The sequence below is a fragment of the Entelurus aequoreus genome, linkage group LG18 (genome assembly GCF_033978785.1).
Source record: "Entelurus aequoreus isolate RoL-2023_Sb linkage group LG18, RoL_Eaeq_v1.1, whole genome shotgun sequence".
NCBI classification, from domain to species: Eukaryota; Metazoa; Chordata; class Actinopteri; order Syngnathiformes; family Syngnathidae; genus Entelurus; species Entelurus aequoreus.
This window is the reverse complement of record NC_084748.1, coordinates 34,906,049-34,924,678: the sequence shown is the minus strand read 5'-3', so window position 1 is coordinate 34,924,678 and position 18,630 is coordinate 34,906,049. Positions and strand designations below refer to the sequence as shown.

The 18,630-nt window shown below is 39.1% G+C and overlaps 2 protein-coding genes across 3 annotated transcripts in view; both read right to left on the bottom strand.

Annotated features, from left to right (window-relative positions):
* Positions 1 to 744: 744 nt before the first annotated feature.
* On the bottom strand, positions 745 to 13,558 carry LOC133633587 (uncharacterized). The gene is made up of 6 exons (XM_062026157.1): positions 13,361 to 13,558; positions 13,141 to 13,286; positions 10,880 to 10,941; positions 10,653 to 10,766; positions 6,030 to 6,128; positions 745 to 959 (listed from the first exon to the last, which is right to left on the bottom strand). The coding sequence occupies exons 1-6, from the start codon at positions 13,466 to 13,468 to the stop codon at positions 880 to 882; spliced, it is 609 nt and encodes a 202-aa protein (XP_061882141.1). The 5' UTR covers positions 13,469 to 13,558; the 3' UTR covers positions 745 to 879.
* Positions 13,559 to 15,256: 1,698 nt separating this feature from the next.
* LOC133634071 (myosin-9-like) overlaps positions 15,257 to 18,630 on the bottom strand; it is a 61,236-nt gene continuing 57,862 nt past the window's right edge. For both annotated transcript variants that reach the window (XM_062027050.1, XM_062027049.1), the window contains exon 43: positions 15,257 to 16,454. In XM_062027050.1, coding sequence (XP_061883034.1) covers positions 16,313 to 16,454 — 142 coding nt within the window. In that variant the 3' untranslated portion in view covers positions 15,257 to 16,312. The remainder of the gene's footprint in view (positions 16,455 to 18,630) is intronic.

Genomic DNA, 18,630 nt, shown 5'->3' with positions numbered 1-18,630 from the left:
CCGGTAACAGTTAGAGATGCTACCTCAGTAGAAGCATTTAAGTCCCATCTTAAAACTCATTTGTATAATCTAGCCTTTAAATAGACCCCCCTTTTTTTAGACCAGTTGATCTGCCGTTTCTTTTCTTCTCTCCTCTTCTCCCCTGTCCCTTGCGAGGGGGAGTTGCATAGGTCCGGTGGCCATGGATGAAGTGCTGGCTGTCCAGAGTCGGGACCCCGGGTGGACCACTAGCCTGTGCATCGGTTGGGGACATCTCTGCGCTGCTGACCCGTCTCCGCTCGGGATGGTTTCCTGTTGGCCCCGCTGTGGACTGGACTCCCGCTGATGTGTTGGATCCACTGTGGACTGGACTTTCACAATGTTATGTCAGACCCACTCGACATCCATTGCTTTCGGTCTCCCCTAGAGGGAGGGGGTTACCCACATATGCGGTCCTCTCCAAGGTTTCTCATAGTCATTCACCGACGTCCCACTGGGGTGAGTTTTTCCTTGCCCGTATGTGGGCTCTGTACCGAGGATGTCGTTGTGGCTTGTACAGCCCTTTGAGACACTTGTGATTTAGGGCTATATAAATAAACATTGATTGATTGATTGACAACACATGAATGTGCTGCAACGCAGCGGTTGAAGAATCACTGCATTAGCTACATTACTGCAAAACCAAAACAATAACAAGGTATTAAATAATGTTATGTCACTGAGCTGCTGATCATTTAATACAAATAAGACGTTTATTGATCAATATTTTTTTAGCTGTTGTCAATTTTATTGCAATCTTCATGTGATATCAACCATGTTTATGCGGGTTACCCAAGGTTGCTCATGAAATCAAAAAGCCCATTTAGTCCAAAATCGCTGTTGACAAACTGGTGGAATTGTTTAAACTCTTCTGCGTTCAAACCACCTAGAGACTGGGTCAGTCAGATCTGCTGTGTTTTTTAAGTCATCTGGACAAAATCCTGCAGGATTTAAAGAAAGGTAATAAGTGATTTGTTCCAGGTGTAACAGGGTGAATTATGTCTAATAAATAACGTACATAGTGTATTATATCTTGTTTTATTGATGTTACACAAAATGTTTATGTTACATACAAATACTTGATGTTTGTTTTAGGTTTTCTGAATATGTGAAAACCTTTGTCTCACCGCGTCCCCTTACAACGATAATTGTTGTGACACCTACCTCTTTATATGTGTTGGACATGCCTTTCTACCTCCCTTTTTGTCCATGATCTCTACGTGAGAGAGATAGGAATCCGGGTCACGGCACCAAATCTAACTGTTGGTATTTTCCTCTGCGTCGTGTGAAGAGTTTTGAAAACCACGACCGATGCTGCTCAGCTGCAGTTTACCAGTGTTCATTTTGTTGACTATTTTCACCTGACTAAAATAGGACGATGACGAATCAAAACAAATGCCCATTGTCTAAAACATGACAACATTAATTGACAGTTTAGTCAACAAATAAGACGAAAATGTTGGCAAAGACGAAAACCAATTATGTTTAATTTTGTCTATAGGCGGGTGGGACGCGTTATCCAATTACAGTACCATGTGTGTGTGGGGGGATCAGATATTAATTGCACAACTTGACAACCCAAAAGAGCAGATTTGTAATTTTTCAAGCTAAGGCACAAAGACAGACAGGTATGTGATATATATATATATATATATATATATATATATATATATATATATATATATATATATATATATATATATATATATATATATATATATATATATATATATATATATATATATATATATATATATATATACCAGGGACGTGCAGTCACTGGAGGCAGGTGAGGCAGGGCCTCACCTGCCATCATGGAAAGAAAAAAAATGTAAAAAGAAAAAAAATTAATTAAATTGTTATATGTATCCAGTGATTATACTATAAAGTTATTTTCCATTTAACTTCACCAGTTTTAGATTATTTTTATTCAAAATCGCTGAATTTTCACATTTGCCGTTCAAATACTGAGAAGAGACTTGCTGTGATCAGCAGCCAGTTGAGGCACGTCACTCAGTTGTGCCTCAACATGGATTGCGGACTTGGCTAACTGCTGGCCTGCTGTGCAGTGAGACCGTATTGCTATATGAACTATATTATACATTTCCATAGTTTAGTTAGCTGAGGTATATAATGTACAGTGTATTTTGTCAACAACTGTATGTGTGTAACGTATTTCTTGTGCTGAGCGATCATAAAACTGCTGCGAAGACGCACTGGCTGAGGCTCGCAGTTATCCCGCCTCCTTGTGCCGGTTAATGCACCCCCGCCATAGAATGCACCCCCTGACGGGAGTGTTATATCAACTAAAGCCCACACTTAAACTTTCCACGTGCAAGATTGAATCTATTGTAACCTATTTTTATGGGCTTTCCTCTTTGTGATGTTAAATTCCTGTTATACGCTGTTATACAGTATATGCCTTGCGCTCTTATTTTGAAGGCGCTAAGAGCGGAAGTGATGACACGTTGGAGTGGAGCGGAGGTTTTTGAAAGAAGGTAAATAAAGTGGTCCTTGTGTAAACTGGAGCCTCCGTGTTTATTATTTTGTAGTTTCATACAGTATAGGCGACATTTATAAACCCTCGGTTACACTATTTAAAAAAGTTATTTAATAAGAAGCCAAAAAGTGCAAAAACAATAATGTTCGTGTTGGAGGAGTTGTGAATGACTGCAGGGCCACAACATTAGGTACACCTGCAGACTGCAGCACGGATTTCAAATTTCATTCATTCACAACTCCTCCAACACGAACATTATTGTTTTTGCACTTTTTGGCTTCTTATTAAATAACTTTTTTAAATAGATTCAGTCTTGCACGTGGTAAGTTTAAGTGTGGGCTTTAGTTGATATAACACTACCGTCAGGGGGTGCATTCTACGGCGGGGGTGCATTAATCCAGCACAACAGTGGCGCATGGACTTCATTTATAAGTAAAGGTAAGACCATAATAACGTTATTTTTGATTAAATGTGCTTTTTTGTGTGCTACAGTTTGTATGTGTAAAGTTAAAGTTAAGTTAAAGTACCAATGATTGTCACACACACACTAGGTGTGGTGAAATTTGTCCTCTGCATTTGACCCATCCCTTGATCACCCCTGGGAGGTGAGGGGATCAGTGGGCAGCAGTGGCGCCGCGCCCGGGAATAATTTTTGGTGATTTAACCCCCAATTCCAACCCTTGATGCTGAGTGCCAAGCAGGGAAGAATGTTGGCATGAGCTTTTAAACATAACCCGTTAACTGCTGCCAATCAAATGGTGAAAAAGATACTCTTTAGGGTTCATATGTTTGTAAATCTGACTGTGATGAAGTCAGTGCCTCACCAGCCATGAACCTCACCGCACGTCACTGATATATACACACATATATATATATATATATATATATATATATATATATATATATATATATATATATATATATATATATATATATATATATATATATATATATAATATATATATATATATCCATTTATACATACATGTGTATATACAAACCCTGTTTCCATATGAGTTGGGAAATTGTGTTAGATGTAAATATAAACGGAATACAATGATTTGCAAATAATTTTCAACCCATATTCAGTTGAATATGCTACAAAGACAACATATTTGATGTTCAAACTGATAAAACTTTTTTTTTTTGCAAATAATCATTAACTTTAGAATTTGATGCCAGCAACACGTGACAAAGAAGTTGGGAAAGGTGGCAATAAATACTGATAAAGTTGAGGAATGCTCATCAAACACTTATTTGGAACAACCCACAGGTGAACAGGCAAATTGGGAACAGGTGGGTGCCAAGACTGGGTATAAAAGTAGATTCCATGAAATGCTCAGTCATTCACAAACAAGGATGGGGCGAGGGTCACCACTTTGTCAACAAATGCGTGAGCAAATTGTTGAACAGTTTAAGAAAAACCTTTCTCAACCAGCTATTGCAAGGAATTTAGGGATTTCACCATCTATGGTCCGTAATATCATCAAAGGGTTCAGAGAATCTGGAGAAATCACTGCACGTAAGCAGCTAAGCCCGTGACCTTCGATCCCTCAGGCTGTACTGCATCAACAAGCGACATCAGTGTGTAAAGGATATCACCACATAGGCTCAGGAACACTTCAGAAACCCACTGTCAGTAACTACAGTTGGTCGCTACATCTGTAAGTGCAAGTTAAAACTCTCCTATGCAAGGCGAAAACCGTTTATCAACAACACCCAGAAACGCTGTCGGCTTCGCTGGGCCTGAGCTCATCTAAGATGGACTGATACAAAGTGGAAAAGTGTTCTGTGGTCTGACGAGTCCACATTTCAAATTGTTTTTGGAAACTGTGGACGTCGTGTCCTCCGGACCAAAGAGGAAAAGAACCATCCGGATTGTTATAGGCGCAAAGTTGAAAAGCCAGCATCTGTGATGGTATGGGGGTGTATTAGTGCCCAAGACATGGGTAACTTACACATCTGTGAAGGCGCCATTAATGCTGAAAGGTACATACAGGTTTTGGAGCAACATATGTTGCCATCCAAGCAACGTTACCATGGACGCCCCTGCTTATTTCAGCAAGACAATGCCAAGCCACGTGTTACATCAACGTGGCTTCATAGTAAAAGAGTGCGGGGACTAGACTGGCCTGCCTGTAGTCCAGACCTGTCTCCCATTGAAAATGTGTGGCGCATTATGAAGCCTAAATACCACAACGGAGACCCCCGGACTGTTGAACAACTTAAGCTGTACATCAAGCAAGAATGGGAAAGAATTCCACCTGAGAAGCTTAAAAATGTGTCTCCTCAGTTCCCAAACATTTACTGAGTGTTGTTAAAAGGAAAGGCCATGTAACACAGTGGTGAACATGCCCTTTCCCAACTACTTTGTCACGTGTTGCAGCCATGAAATTCTAAGTTAATTATTATTTGCAAAAAAAAAAAAAGTTTATGAGTTTGAACATCAAATATATTGTCTTTGTAGTGCATTCAATTGAATATGGGTTGAAAAGGATTTGCAAATCATTGTATTCCGTTTATATTTACATCTAACACAATTTCCCAACTCATATGGAAACGGGGTTTGTATACTGTATATGTTAACAGGAAATACAAATAGTTGTCAATGTTTTCATATACGTATGTGTATATATGTGCATATATACACGTATGTTTATATGTTAACAGGAAATACAAATAGTTGTCAATGTTTTCATATATGTATGTGTACATATGTACATATATACATGTATGTATATATGTACATACAGTATATACCTGTATACACGTAAGTGTATATGTTAACAGGAAATACAAATAGTTGTCAATGTTTTCATATATGTATGTGTATATATGTACATATACAGTATATAGACGTATGTATGTATGTAAATGTTGTATCTTTGAAGGTAGAAAAGCGCTCTACAAGTCTAACCCATTTACCTCAACAAGATACAGTGGTACAGAACCAGAAAGAATAATAAAATAAAGTTGTGAAGTTAATTATATTTATATAGCGCTTTTCTCTAGAGACTCAAAGAGCTTTATAAAGTGAAACCCATTATCTACATCTTTAAGCTACATTTAAATCAGTGTGGGTGGCACTGGGAGCAGGTGGGTAAAGTGTCTTGCCCAAGGACACAACGGCAGTGACTAAGATAGCGGAAGCGGGGATCGAACCTGGAACCCTCAAGTTGCTGGCACTGCCAGTTGCTAATTAATCTCACACAGAGATCATGGACAAAAAGGGGATTAGAAAGGCGTGTCCAACACATAGAAAGAGACAGGTGTCACAACAATTAATGCAGTAGGGGGACACGGAGAGACAAAGGTTCCAGAGAAAACATTAAACAAACATCAGATATTTTTATGTAACATACACATTTTGTGTAACAATAATAAAACACGATATAATACAAATTATTTCTCAGACATAATGGATCCTGTCACACTGGGAAAAGGACAGCATCTTTGTTAGCATGCAGAGCCTCAGAGTAAAACAAATGTTACCAAAGTTGAATATTCTGACCTTTGTCGGAGTCCAGGACGGTGGCAGGGGGTAAGTTGAGACAGGCCACTTGTCTCTTAAACTCCTCTATCTCAGCAGTTGACACTTTGGCTCTTCTAGCTGTTAAACACAAGAACATCATTTTTTACTCACCTTGTGTAATAAAACACTTTAATAACAGTTTCTCAGTATCAAGAAGGGGTATCCAAACAGCCTCAATTTGGCCCAAAAGGTGTCACCACTTCAATAAAGTATTGCACTTAATAAAGTATTTGAATTAGTCTTAAATACCAGGTAGTCTCTGATTGCTACAGGATTGCTAGCATCTTACAAACAATGTGAGTAAATCAGATGAATGACCCTAAAATGTACAATGTACAACGAGCAAAACATTTACTTATAAGACACAATCCAAACAACCTTCCCTAGTCATGGTGCAAAAAAAAATGCAACTAACATAAAGGTCAACACACTTGGTCGCACATAACACAACCTGCTCACTGAACTTTGTGGCTATTATATAAAAAAAAACATACAGACACCATAAAAAAAATCTAAATTACACCCATTTAAATCCATTAGAGTGCATGATGGAACAAATATTAAAGACTCTCTCCACACTTATCCATGTTTGGCGCATTTTAGCTGCTTGAAATTTCTGATTGACTACAAAACTTAAAGGAGGTTTTAACGGAAGTAAACAACGTAGGAGTCGAACTTTCACATACTCTAATATCCAATTATATTAGTTAAAGTTAAAGTACCAATGATAGTCACACACACACTAGGTGTGGTGAAATGTGTCCTCTGCATTTGACCCATCCCCTTGTTCACCCCCTGGGAGGTGAGGGGAGCAGTGGGCAGCAGTGGTGCCGCGCCCGGGAATCATTTTTGGTGATTTAAAGGCCTACTGAAACCCACTACTACCGACCACGCAGTCTGATAGTTTATAAATCAATGATGAAATCTTAACATTGCCACACATGCCAATACGGCCGGGTTAACTTATAAAGTGCAATTTTAAATTTCCCGGGAAATATCCGGCTGAAAACGTCTCGGTATGATGACGTTTGCGCGTGACGTCACGGATTGTAGCAGACATTTTGGAACAGCACGGTGGCCAGCTTAAGTCGTCTGTTTTCATCGCAAAATTCCACAGTATTCTGGACATCTGTGTTGGTGAATCTTTTGCAATTTGTTTAATGAACAATGGAGACAGCAAAGAAGAAAGCTGTAGGTGAGATCGGTGTATTAGCGGCTGGCTACAGCAACACAAACAGGAGGACTTTGAGTCGGATAGCAGACGCGCTATCCGACGCTAGCCGCCGACTGCACCGATGATCGTGGTTAAGTCCTCCGTCGCGCCGTCGATCGCTGGAACGCAGGTGAGCACGGGTGTTGATGAGCAGATGAGGGCTGGCTGGCGTAGGTGGAGAGCTATTGTTTTTATCATAGCTCTGTCGAGGTCCTGTAGCTAAGTTAGCTTCAATGGCGTCGTTAGCAACAGCATTGCTAGGCTTCGCCAGGCGGGACAGCATTAACCGTGTGGTTACAGGTCCAGGGTTTGGTTCGGTGTCTCCTGATAGTAGAAGTAATAGTAGTATTGTTGATCTTCTGTCTATCCTTCCAGTCAGGGGCTTATTTTTTCTGTTTCTATCTGCAGTTAAGCACGTTGCTATCACGTTAGTTCCGTAGCTAAAGTGTTTCGCCGATGTATTGTCGTGGAGATAAAAGTCACCGTGAATGTCCATTTCGCGTTCTCGACTCTCATTTTCAAGAGGATATAGTATCCGAGGTGGTTTAAAATACAAATCAGTGATCCACAATAGAAAAAGGAGAAAGTGTGGAATCCAAAGAGCCCTTGTACCTAAGTTACGGTCAGAGCGAAAAAAGATACATCCTGGCGTCCTGCACTGCACTCTAATCCTTCACTCTCACTTTCCTCATCCACGAATCTTTCATCCTCGCTCAAATTAATGGGGTAATCGTCGCTTTCTCTGTCCGCATCGCTCTCGCTGCTGGTGGGAATGATTGTAAACAATGTGCAGCTCTTCAACCTGTGACATCACGCTACTTCCGGTACAGGCAAGGCTTTTTTATCAGCGAGCAAAAGTTGCGAACTTTATCGTCGATGTTCTCTACTAAATCCTTTCGGCAAAAATATGGCAATATCGCGAAATGATCAAGTATGACACATAGAATGGATCTGCTACGCCCGTTTAAATAAGAACATTTCATTTCAGTAGGCCTTTAACCCCCAATTCCAACCCTTGATGCTGAGTGCCAAGCAGGGAGGTAACGGGTCCCATTTTTATCGTCTTTGGTATGACTCGGCCGGGGGTTTGAACTCACAACCTACCGATCTCAGGGCGGACACTCTAACCACTAGGCCACCGAGTAGGTCAATATAACATCTACACGTTACATGTGTGTGTCTATAGTGTAGTGGTTGCTTTAAGGACATAATTCACCACACCTGTTTACTTGACTTTTTTGTCATTATTCACTGCCTTTGTTCTATTGTGCACATAACAATGTTGTTCTTGTTTACCGTTCGGTAATTTGGTGCGGCCCTTTTAAGTGACCGTCAAGAGTTTTACCCAAAGGTGGGGGTTTGTTGTGACTGCCATTTTGAGTCGCTCTATGTAAAAACACACTTCTGCGCACACGTTTGTGCGTTGAAGCTATTTCAGCCAAATTTTTTTTAGCCCAATGCGGCCCCCAAGTCAAAAGGTTTGTACAGCCCTGATCGAGAGACAATCACTCCCATTTTTTTTTCCAGTATCGGTAACATTTGACCTCATAACTGCTGTACAGTATTAGTATTTTTGAAGTCAATCTTTAAAAACTACTTCAGCCTCAGCTATACAAGACGAGTTCATAGGTTGGACTCGTAGAGATCGAACGATATGTTTTGTTCTGTGGCCGATATCGATTATTAGTACACTGCAAAAACTGAAATGTAAGTAAGAATAAACACCTCAAATAAGGGTGATATTTGCTTATTTTCTGTCTGATAAGATAATTCTTCTCACTAAGCAGATTTTATGTTAGAGTGTTTTACTTGTTTTAAGGGTTTTGGTCCTAAATGATCTCAGTAAGATATTACAGCTTGTAGCTGAGATTTTATGACCTATATTGAGTAAAACATGCTTGAAACTAGAATATCAACTGTTGCAAAGCTGTGTCATCAACACTCACAAGTATAAAACTGCTTTTTCAAAGTAATAATGTCTTATTTCAAGCATGAAATAAAAAATAATGACTGACACAATTGTGTCCCATAATTAAAACAGATGACAGCCAAATGGACTTTGCTGTTTTATTTTCAATAAAACAATAGAAAAGATGTACTCTTATAGTAGTACAGTTGGCACACTACAGTAAACTGACAGTTAATATTTAAACATTTGACATTTCAAACAATTTTGAACAGAAATAGTTCATGCACATTCAGATAAATTCTTCAAAATTACAAAAAAAAAAAAAATTGGCCGGGGGCCGGGCTGTAAAAAAAATAAAAATAAATAAAATATATATATATATATATATATATATATATATATATATATATATATATATATATATATATATATATATATATATATATATATATATATATATATATAAACATATATATTCCTTGCACACTAATTGACTGAAAGAGCACGCACTTGGCGCGATGATGTCATGTTATGGATGGAAAAATGCCTTTTTAGACAATTTGATTTGCCTGAGCGGCTCGTAGACCCCGAGAGTAACAAGCGGTTGCCTTGTTGCCTTCCATTAAGAAAAATAAACTAGTTTTTTGTATAAGTTCGCTGGTTTCAAGAAATGTAATGCAGAGCGCATATCATTATGTCAAGATAATGGCACTTGCATTTACTTATTTTAAGAATATTTTTCAACATACTGAGAAAAAAGTTTTTTTATATTAGTTTTTTCTATCAAGAAAAGTGCACTTATTAGTGAGAATATACTTATTTTAAGGTATTTTTGGGTTCATTGAAGTTAGCTAATTTTACTTGTTTTGGAAAGTCTTGACAAGCCACATTTTCTTGTTCTATTGGCAAATAATTTTCCTTAGTTCAAGTAAAATACCCCCTAATTTTTGTATTTTTTTTCCTTGTTTTTGAACACTGACTTTTTGCAGTGTAGTCAAGGAGGCTGATAATCGATATTTGAAGGTGATATTTATTTGCAATAAAAGTTATTTAAAGATGAATATTATATGTCAGTGAACATATAACAGCGTTATTTGATTGAGTCCCGGTGACATAAAAACTCGCCGCGCTCCTTTAATGAGCTCACGCTCCGACCTTGTCGAGCGACTCCATCTCTGCAGTAGCGAAAACAAACAAAACGGGCGGAAGATGCCAGGAAAGAAGGACAGAAACTGGAATTCCTGGCAAAAATTGGAGGCTTTGGCACGTAAGCAGAGGAGACAAACTGTAGGATTTCTCACAAGATGGTGATAGTGTTGTAACTGTAATTTGGAGCTGGTGAGATAAGGAACTAAGTTGTTTAGATAGAAAAGAAAACATTGATAAATAATACCAAGGAAATATAGTATGCATGAAAATATTATGCTCTCAAAATGCAATGTGAGGAAGAAATTGTTAACTTGTGTGAGTGTTTCTTTACTCAGAAGCAGCACTTCACGGTATGGGCTCCCCCCGATGGTATAATTGGACTGCGTAACCATGCAGTCGGTGCAGCTGGTCATCAGAAGAGCCCCAGAGGCAGGAAGAGGTTGCACTGGGCATCAAACGCAAACACAGAGAAGTTCATTTGCAGACTTTTTGTAGCCCAAAGTCCAAATAAAAGGAGCAGCGAGGGGATCGATGGGAATGTTTACTCGTCCAACTCACCCGTGGCGAGAGTGTTGTTGACCAAAGTCATCTTGGAAGTCGTGCTGTAGCAGTTGCCAAACCTTTTTGCGAGAAAACAAGCAATTGGACATTCTGAATGTTTTTTGTGACCAACAAGTATGTGCTCCAATCACTCTATCACAAAAAAATAAGAGTTGTAGAAATGATTGGAAACTCAAGACAGCCATGACATTATGTTATTTACAAGTGTATGTCAACTTTTGACCACGATTGTATGTCCATCTCTAGCTACAAGCTAATACTAGAAGTTTGCAATTCAAATATAAAACATAGCAACTAGCTGAGGGACTGCTCTTGTCTCAAGACACTCTTAAATTGGGGCCCTCTTAGAAAGTACACTCCGAATTTGACCAAAGTATGAATTAGTAAAGTTAAAGTACCAATGATTGTCACACACACACTAGGTGTGGTGAAATTTGTCCTCTGCATTTGACCCATCCCCTTGTTGACCCTCTGGGAGGTGAGGGGAGCAGTGAGCAGCAGCGGTGGCCGCGCGCAGGAATCATTTCTGGTGATTTAACCCCCAATTCCGACCCTTGATGCTGAGTGCCAAGCAGGGAGGTAATGGGTCCCATTTTTATACAAACCCCGTTTCCATGAGTTGGGAAATTGTGTTAGATGTAAATATAAACGGAATACAATGATTTGCAAATAATTTACAACCCATATTCAATTGAATATGCTACAAAGACAACATATTTGATGTTCAAACTGATAATGATTTGCAAATAATCATTAACTTTAGAATTTGATGCCAGCAACACGTGACAAAGAAGTTGGGAAAGGTGGCCATAAATACTGATAAAGTTGAGGAATGCTCATCAAACACTTATTTGGAACATCCCACAGGTGAACAGGCAAATTGGGAACAGGTGGGTGCCATGATTGAGTATAAAAGTAGATTCCATGAAATGCTCAGTCATTCACAAACAAGGATGGGGCGAGGGTCACTACTTTGTCAACAAATGCGTGAGCAAATTTTTGAACAGTTTAAGAAAAACATCTCTCAACCAGCTATTGCAAGGAATTTAGGGATTTCACCATCTACGGTCCGTAATATCATCAAAGGGTTCAGAGAATCTGGAGAAATCACTGCACGTAAGCAGCTAAGCCCGTGACCTTCGATCCCTCAGGCTGTACTGCATCAACAAGCGACATCAGTGTGTAAAGGATATCACCACACGGGCTCAGGAACACTTCAGAAACCCACTGTCAATAACTACAGTTGGTCGCTACATCTGCAAGTGCAAGTTAAAACTCTCCTATGCAAGGCGAAAACAGTTTATCAACAACACCCAGAAACGCTGTCGGCTTCGCTGGGCCTGAGCTCATCTAAGATGGACTGATACAAAGTGGAAAAGTGTTCTGTGGTCTGACGAGTCCACATTTCAAATTGTTTCTGGAAACTGTGGACGTGGTGTCCTCCAGACCAAAGAGGAAAAGAACCATCCGGATTGTTATAGGCGCAAAGTGGAAAAGCCAGCATCTGTGATGGTATGGGGGTGTATTAGTGCCCAAGACATGGGTAACTTACACATCTGTGAAGGCGCCATTACATACAGGTTTTGGAGCAACATGTGTTGCCATCCAAGCAACGTTACCATGGACGCCCCTGCTTATTTCAGCAAGACAATGCCAAGCCACGTGTTACATCAACGTGGCTTCAAAGTAAAAGAGCGCGGGTACTAGACTGGCCTGCCTGTAGTCCAGACCTGTCTCCCATTGAAAATGTGTGGCGCATTATGAAGCCTAAAATACCACAACGGAGACCCCCGGACTGTTGAACAACTTAAGCTGTACATCAAGCAAGAATGGGAAAGAATTCCACCTGAGAAGCTTAAAAAATGTGTCTCCTCAGTTCCCAAATGTTTACTGAGTGTTGTTAAAAGGAAAGGCCATGTAACACAGTGGTGAACATGCCCTTCCCCAACTACTTTGGCACGTTTTGCAGCCATGAAATTCTAAGTTAATTATTTGCAAAAAAAAAAAGTTTATGAGTTTGAACATCAAATATCTTGTCTTTGTAGTGCATTCAATTGAATATGGGTTGAAAAGGATTTGCAAATCATTGTATTCCGTTTATATTTACATCTAACACAATTTCCCAACTCATATGGAAACGGGGTTTGTAGTCTTTGGTATGACTCGGCCGGGGTTTGAACTCACGACCTACCGATCTCAGGGCGGACACTAACCACAAGGCCACTGAGCAGATCATTTGTCGAGCAGAGTTACCGTACGTTTTCTGAACTTGAAGCACATAGAAGGCATCGCTCTCATTGGCTGGCGTGCTTTTCAACCACACAGTGTCCACCAAAGCCATGGCAAGGGCCGCGATTCCCTGAAGGTTGGTGCTGGCAGCCGCCAAGGTCCACCTGCCCAAGAACTGCAGCACAGAGTGGACATGTGATCACACACGCGGACTGCGGAGGAAAAATCTCCCAAAACGACGCAAATTACCTGGTCCCGCCCTTGGATTTGCAACTGCTGAGTCAGCGTGTCGCAGTGACCCAGAGGAGCCGACTGCCCGGCGGCCACAAGCACGGCAGCGAGGATGAAGAACAACATCTTGTCCACTTACAGTGAAGAGCTGCTTTTTTTCCTGAATGATGGATTATGTCTGCACCCACCTTAACTTAATCCACGCATCAAAGTACAGGTGCTCGCCCACGGACTTGTTTGCGCATGTTTCGTAACATGTCAGAGAGTCCACATTTAGAGTTTACTTTTGTGCAGATGGCCCCACTTATCATTGCAAATATTAAAAACCTTTGTACTGCAAATAGTTTTGTGTGTGCAGTTATTCAAAATCTTGTGTGCTGCAAAATGTTTTTGTCCAACTATAATAGTTTTAATGTTATTAATTATAACCCCCATTCTCCCCAACACCACCTTTTGTCAAAATCTCCCCAAACTTGTCCTAAATGTTTGTGGTGCAAAAAAGGTTTGTCTAATTATGTTTGTGAATAATAGAACATTGACAATATAGTTAGAAATTTCTGGCCCACCAGAGATTTTGGTGGGCCAGGTATCTGTGCCCTAAACCTGTGGCCCCGGGGTCGGCCGAAGCCGGCGTAGTTCCAAGATGGCGCCATGTATCAAAATCCATGATTTTTAACCTTTAAACATACATTAGCAAAAAAGCTAGGGTAAAAAGTTACCATGCTAATGTTAAAAGATGGTTGTCGTGCTTGTCCGAGGCCTATGACGGCACTTAAGACACTTGCTAAGGCACAGGTGTCAAAAACTCAAGGCCCAGGGACTAGATCTGGCCCGCCACATCATTTTGAATGGCCTGTGAAAGCCTGGAAATAATGCGCATCAATTAAGTAGTTTATCTTTCCCCCCCCCCTTTTTTTTTTAACAGGGAAAAAAAGACATGTATTGCATACAATTATATATCTTTTAACTTTAATCTATCTAATAATGCAACAGATATTCTATTATCATACATTCGAAACATTTTTGGGGTAAAAAACATACGTAAATATTAGGGCTGCGAATCTTTGGGTGTCCCACGATTCGATTCAATATCGATTCTTGGAGTCACGATTCGATTCAAAATCGATTTCTTTCGATTCAAAAACAGTATTTTCCCGATTCAAAAGGATTCTCTATTCATTCAATACATAGATTTCAGCAGGATCTACCCCAGTCTGCTGACATGCAAGCAGAGTAGTAGATTTTTGTAAAAAGCATTTATAATTGTAAAGGACAATGTTTTATCAACTGATAGCAATAATGCAAATTTGTTGTAACTATTAAATGAACCAAAAATATGACTTATTTTATCTTTGTAAAAATATTGGACACAGTGTGTTGTCAAGCTTATGAGATGCGATGCAAGTGTAAGCCACTGTGACACTATTCTTTTTTTTATAAATGTCTAATGATAATGTCAGGGATTTTTCATCACTGCTATGTTGAAATTGTAACTAATATTGATACTGTTGATAATAATTTTTGTTTCACTACTTTTGCTTTGTTCTGTGTAGTGTTTGTGTCTCCTCTCAATTGCTCTGTTTATTGCAGTTCTGAGTGTTGCTGGGTCGGGTTTGGTTTTGGAATTGGATTGCATTGTCATGGTATTGCTGTGTATTGTTTTGTTGGATTGTTGAATTTAAAAAAATAGAAAGTAAAAAAAAAAAAGGTTAATTTTTTTTTTTTTTTTTTTTAAATAAATCGATTTTTTTTTAATGAGAATCGATTCTGAATCGCACAATGTGAGAATCGTGATTCGAATTTGAATCGATTTTTTTCCCACACCCCTAGTAAATATCTACTTAGCCTTATGATTTTAACGCAAGTTATCCATCAAATTGTACACTGTAAACATGACTATATATACAGTATATATATATTTTTAAACAGCTCGGTCTTCAGAATCCTACAGTAAGAAAAAAACTGTAGTATCATTTTTACATTTACAGTAATACTGTGAAAACAGTAACCATATTTTTAATGCAAAAAACCCCAAAAAACTGGCAGCTCAATCACCCGAATTTTACAGTAAAATAGTGTGATCATTTTACTGTAAATTTTATGGTAAAATTGTGCCATTTTTTTTAACCGCAAAACCCACGTTTTTTTTTTCTCAGCGTATTTAAAATATACATTCCTAATCAAATGCATAGGTAATCGTGTGAGAATATCATGCGGCTAATCAGTGTGTGAAATGTGTGTGTGAATGGGTCAAAGCGCTTTGAGTACCTTGAAGGTAGAAAAGCGCTATACAAGTATAACCCATTTATCATTTATTTATTAATGTTACAAGCGGCCGGCCCTCTGAGGGCAGCCAAAACTGCAACGTGGCCCTCAATGAAACAGAGTTTGTCACCCCTGTGCTAAGGCGTGCATAACAAGACACACAAGTGATAACCAAACCCATGTTGTGGATATTCATATATTTATTGAATTAAGGCATTTGGTAAAAAAACACCAGCCATAAAATATTGGCAACAATATATGCGTTTATGATAATGCAGGAGTTCCATTTCACCCCCAAAATGTGCAGTATTCAACAGTGATATAGGCAAATGTGCAGGGTGTGAGCCTTGCTGGTAAATGTTACAGTGAAAGCGACCCACCACCACCACCATAGTTATACAGACTTTATCTAATAATGTCAAATGTGTACTCCAGTTTGCACCTGCACCATAACATATACGCAAACTACAAAAAAAAAAAAAAGCCTGACAGTGAGAAGTTATACCACAGCAGCACCCTTTCAGTAGCATAGAAAAATATTCAGTCATTGAGATGAACATTTGGCCCAAATAGTATTGCATTATATGTAAAACATCAGCGAGGATATGAAAGGATACTTTCGGAATGTCATGGCTTTTGTTTGGCTATAGTTGTACAATTATTGTCATTCATCCGAATATGTTGACCTGCCGCACGTTCCGTCGCTCACTCGGCAGCAGTGGCAGCAGCAGCAGCAGCAGCAGGAGGAGGAGAATCGGTCACCTCAGCCGTCACTTCCAGGTCTTCGTCGCTCTCCAGCCCCGTGCGATTCAGGGTGCGGCGGATGTTTAAGTGCACGTCGCCGCGCCTTCGAAACCAAACACAAAAATTCAGCACTCCTAGAAGTTTAAGACCTACAAGTTATCATTATACGCAGATGAAGTCATATTGTAGATCCAGTGAGCTCGATGTCTGCACTGTTCAAATCTTTGAAGGATTTCAGTATTGTTTCAGGAGACAAAAGTTAACCAGTCAACATCGATGCACTTTAGAGCAGTGGTCCCCAACCTTTTTGTAGCTGCGGACCGGTCAACGCTTGAAAATTTGTCCCACGAACACAAGAAATAAAAAAAATTTAAAAATAAAAATGTTTATTTGATTTTTTTTTCATAAAGAAATACAATCGTGTGTGCTTACGGACTGTATCTCTGCAGACTGTATTGATCTATATTGATATATAATGTATATATTGTGTTTATGTTGATTTAAAAAAAAAAATTTAAATAAATTTTTTTTTTTTTTTTTTTTTTTAAATTTCTTGTGCGGCCCGGTGGTTGGGGACCACTGCTTTAGAGGGCCATAAAAACTGCCATGAAGATCACTGGCTGCTCTCTCCCCTCCCTGGATGAACTGTACAGCGCCAGGTGCCTCATAAAGGCCCAAAACATCATAAGGGACCCATCTCACACTGGACAAACTTTTTGAACTGCTGCCCTCGGGCAGGAGATACAGGACAATAAAATGCCGGACAAACCGATTTAAGAACACTTTTTACCCGAGATCAATAGTGTCGCTGAACACAAGACAAAAATGACTGTGCATATGAGCTTGGTATTTTTATGTTTTTTTATGTATTTTTATCTATTTATCTATGTTCTTATGTGTTATTATGAATTTGCACTAAATTAGTTTTGCTTACAATTTCGTTGTACAATGTACAATGACAATAAAGATATATTCTATTCTATTCTAACATGACGATAAAGGGCAATTGGCCTTCAAAAACTGTAAAGGTGTAAAGTTTAACTGGTCACCTAATGGGTTTCGATATTTAGGAATCACTGTGCGGAGCAAATTATGGAAAAATAAATGGATCAAATTAGAAAAGATGAGAAATACTGCCACTGTACTTTTTTGGGAGGATTGAAACCATCAAAATGAATATTCTCTCAAGACTGTTACAACTTTTTATGTCCCTCCCGATTTGGATCCCAGCAACAAACTTCAAGAAAATGCATAAAATTATTTTCTGCTTTTATTTGGCAACGGAAAAAAAGCCCAGAGTTAAATTTACACAACTTGCCAGTTGTCAAGCTTGTGGGGGGGCTTGGTTTACCAGACCTAAACCCATACTAGCAACTACACGGGGTAGTGGAGTGGACAAAGCAGAGTAAAGAATGCCCTGAATTTTCACTGCAAGCTTTAACGTTTAGCTCACAAGAGATATGGACCAAATATAACCTTTTAAATACCATGAATTGATTTAAGTGGACCGAGACATTAAAAAAAGTTGAAAAACTTATTCGGGTGTTACCATTTAGTGGTCAATTGTACGGAATATGTACTGTACTGTGCAATCTACTAATAAAAGTCTCAATCAATCAATGGGTGAAGTGCACCCAAAGAGTTATCAGTACTATTAGAACAAAGATCTATGTTCCTCAGGTGATATCCAGAGCCTCACTAATCTGACATTGACTTTTTACCTGGGTAGTTGGATACTAGGTTTGGGGAAGTAAGGGCCTCAGGTTTACACATGATTTGTTTTAAAGGGGAATCCTAAAATCATTTAATCAAATTCAGGAGAAATTTGGTTCGATTAGTGAACTTTTTTGGTGTTTTTTGTAGCTAAGAAGCGATTTAATGTCGCATAAAGAATGGCCTCTCTTTCAAAGGCAACCCACCCATCTGGAACCTTTTTTCGTAAGGGTCTGAATGTGAAAAGACAGTAGCCATGTGTACATGGATAACATTTATTTATCTAATCATCATTCAGATTAGAATGTTCCGTATACATATACCTTGAAAAAAAATGATCTGATTATGACGTGCATTTTTATGCATCACACCTTAAATTGGAATACTTTACTTTGACATCTGCCGAACCTAACAAATGGAAAGGTTTGTTATTGTTTGTGCAATGGCGCCATCCTTTGGACGAGTTCGCTCATTGCAGGTGCTGAAAAGGCAGTGAATTCTGCTGTAAACAATCATGGATTTGTACATTTCATTTATCTATCATTTTTTCCTTCCGTTCACTACTT

Coding starts and splice junctions, on each gene's coding strand:
- LOC133633587 (XM_062026157.1), bottom strand. CDS start 13,468: ATGTTGTTCTTCATCCTCGCTGCCGTGCTTGTGGCCGCCGGGCAGTCG. Junction 10,942..13,140: donor GTGCTTCAAGTTCAGAAAAC/GTACGGTAACTC, acceptor TCTCGCAAAAAG/GTTTGGCAACTGCTACAGCA. Junction 6,129..10,652: donor CCGTGAAGTGCTGCTTCTGA/GTAAAGAAACAC, acceptor TGTGTTTAACAG/CTAGAAGAGCCAAAGTGTCA.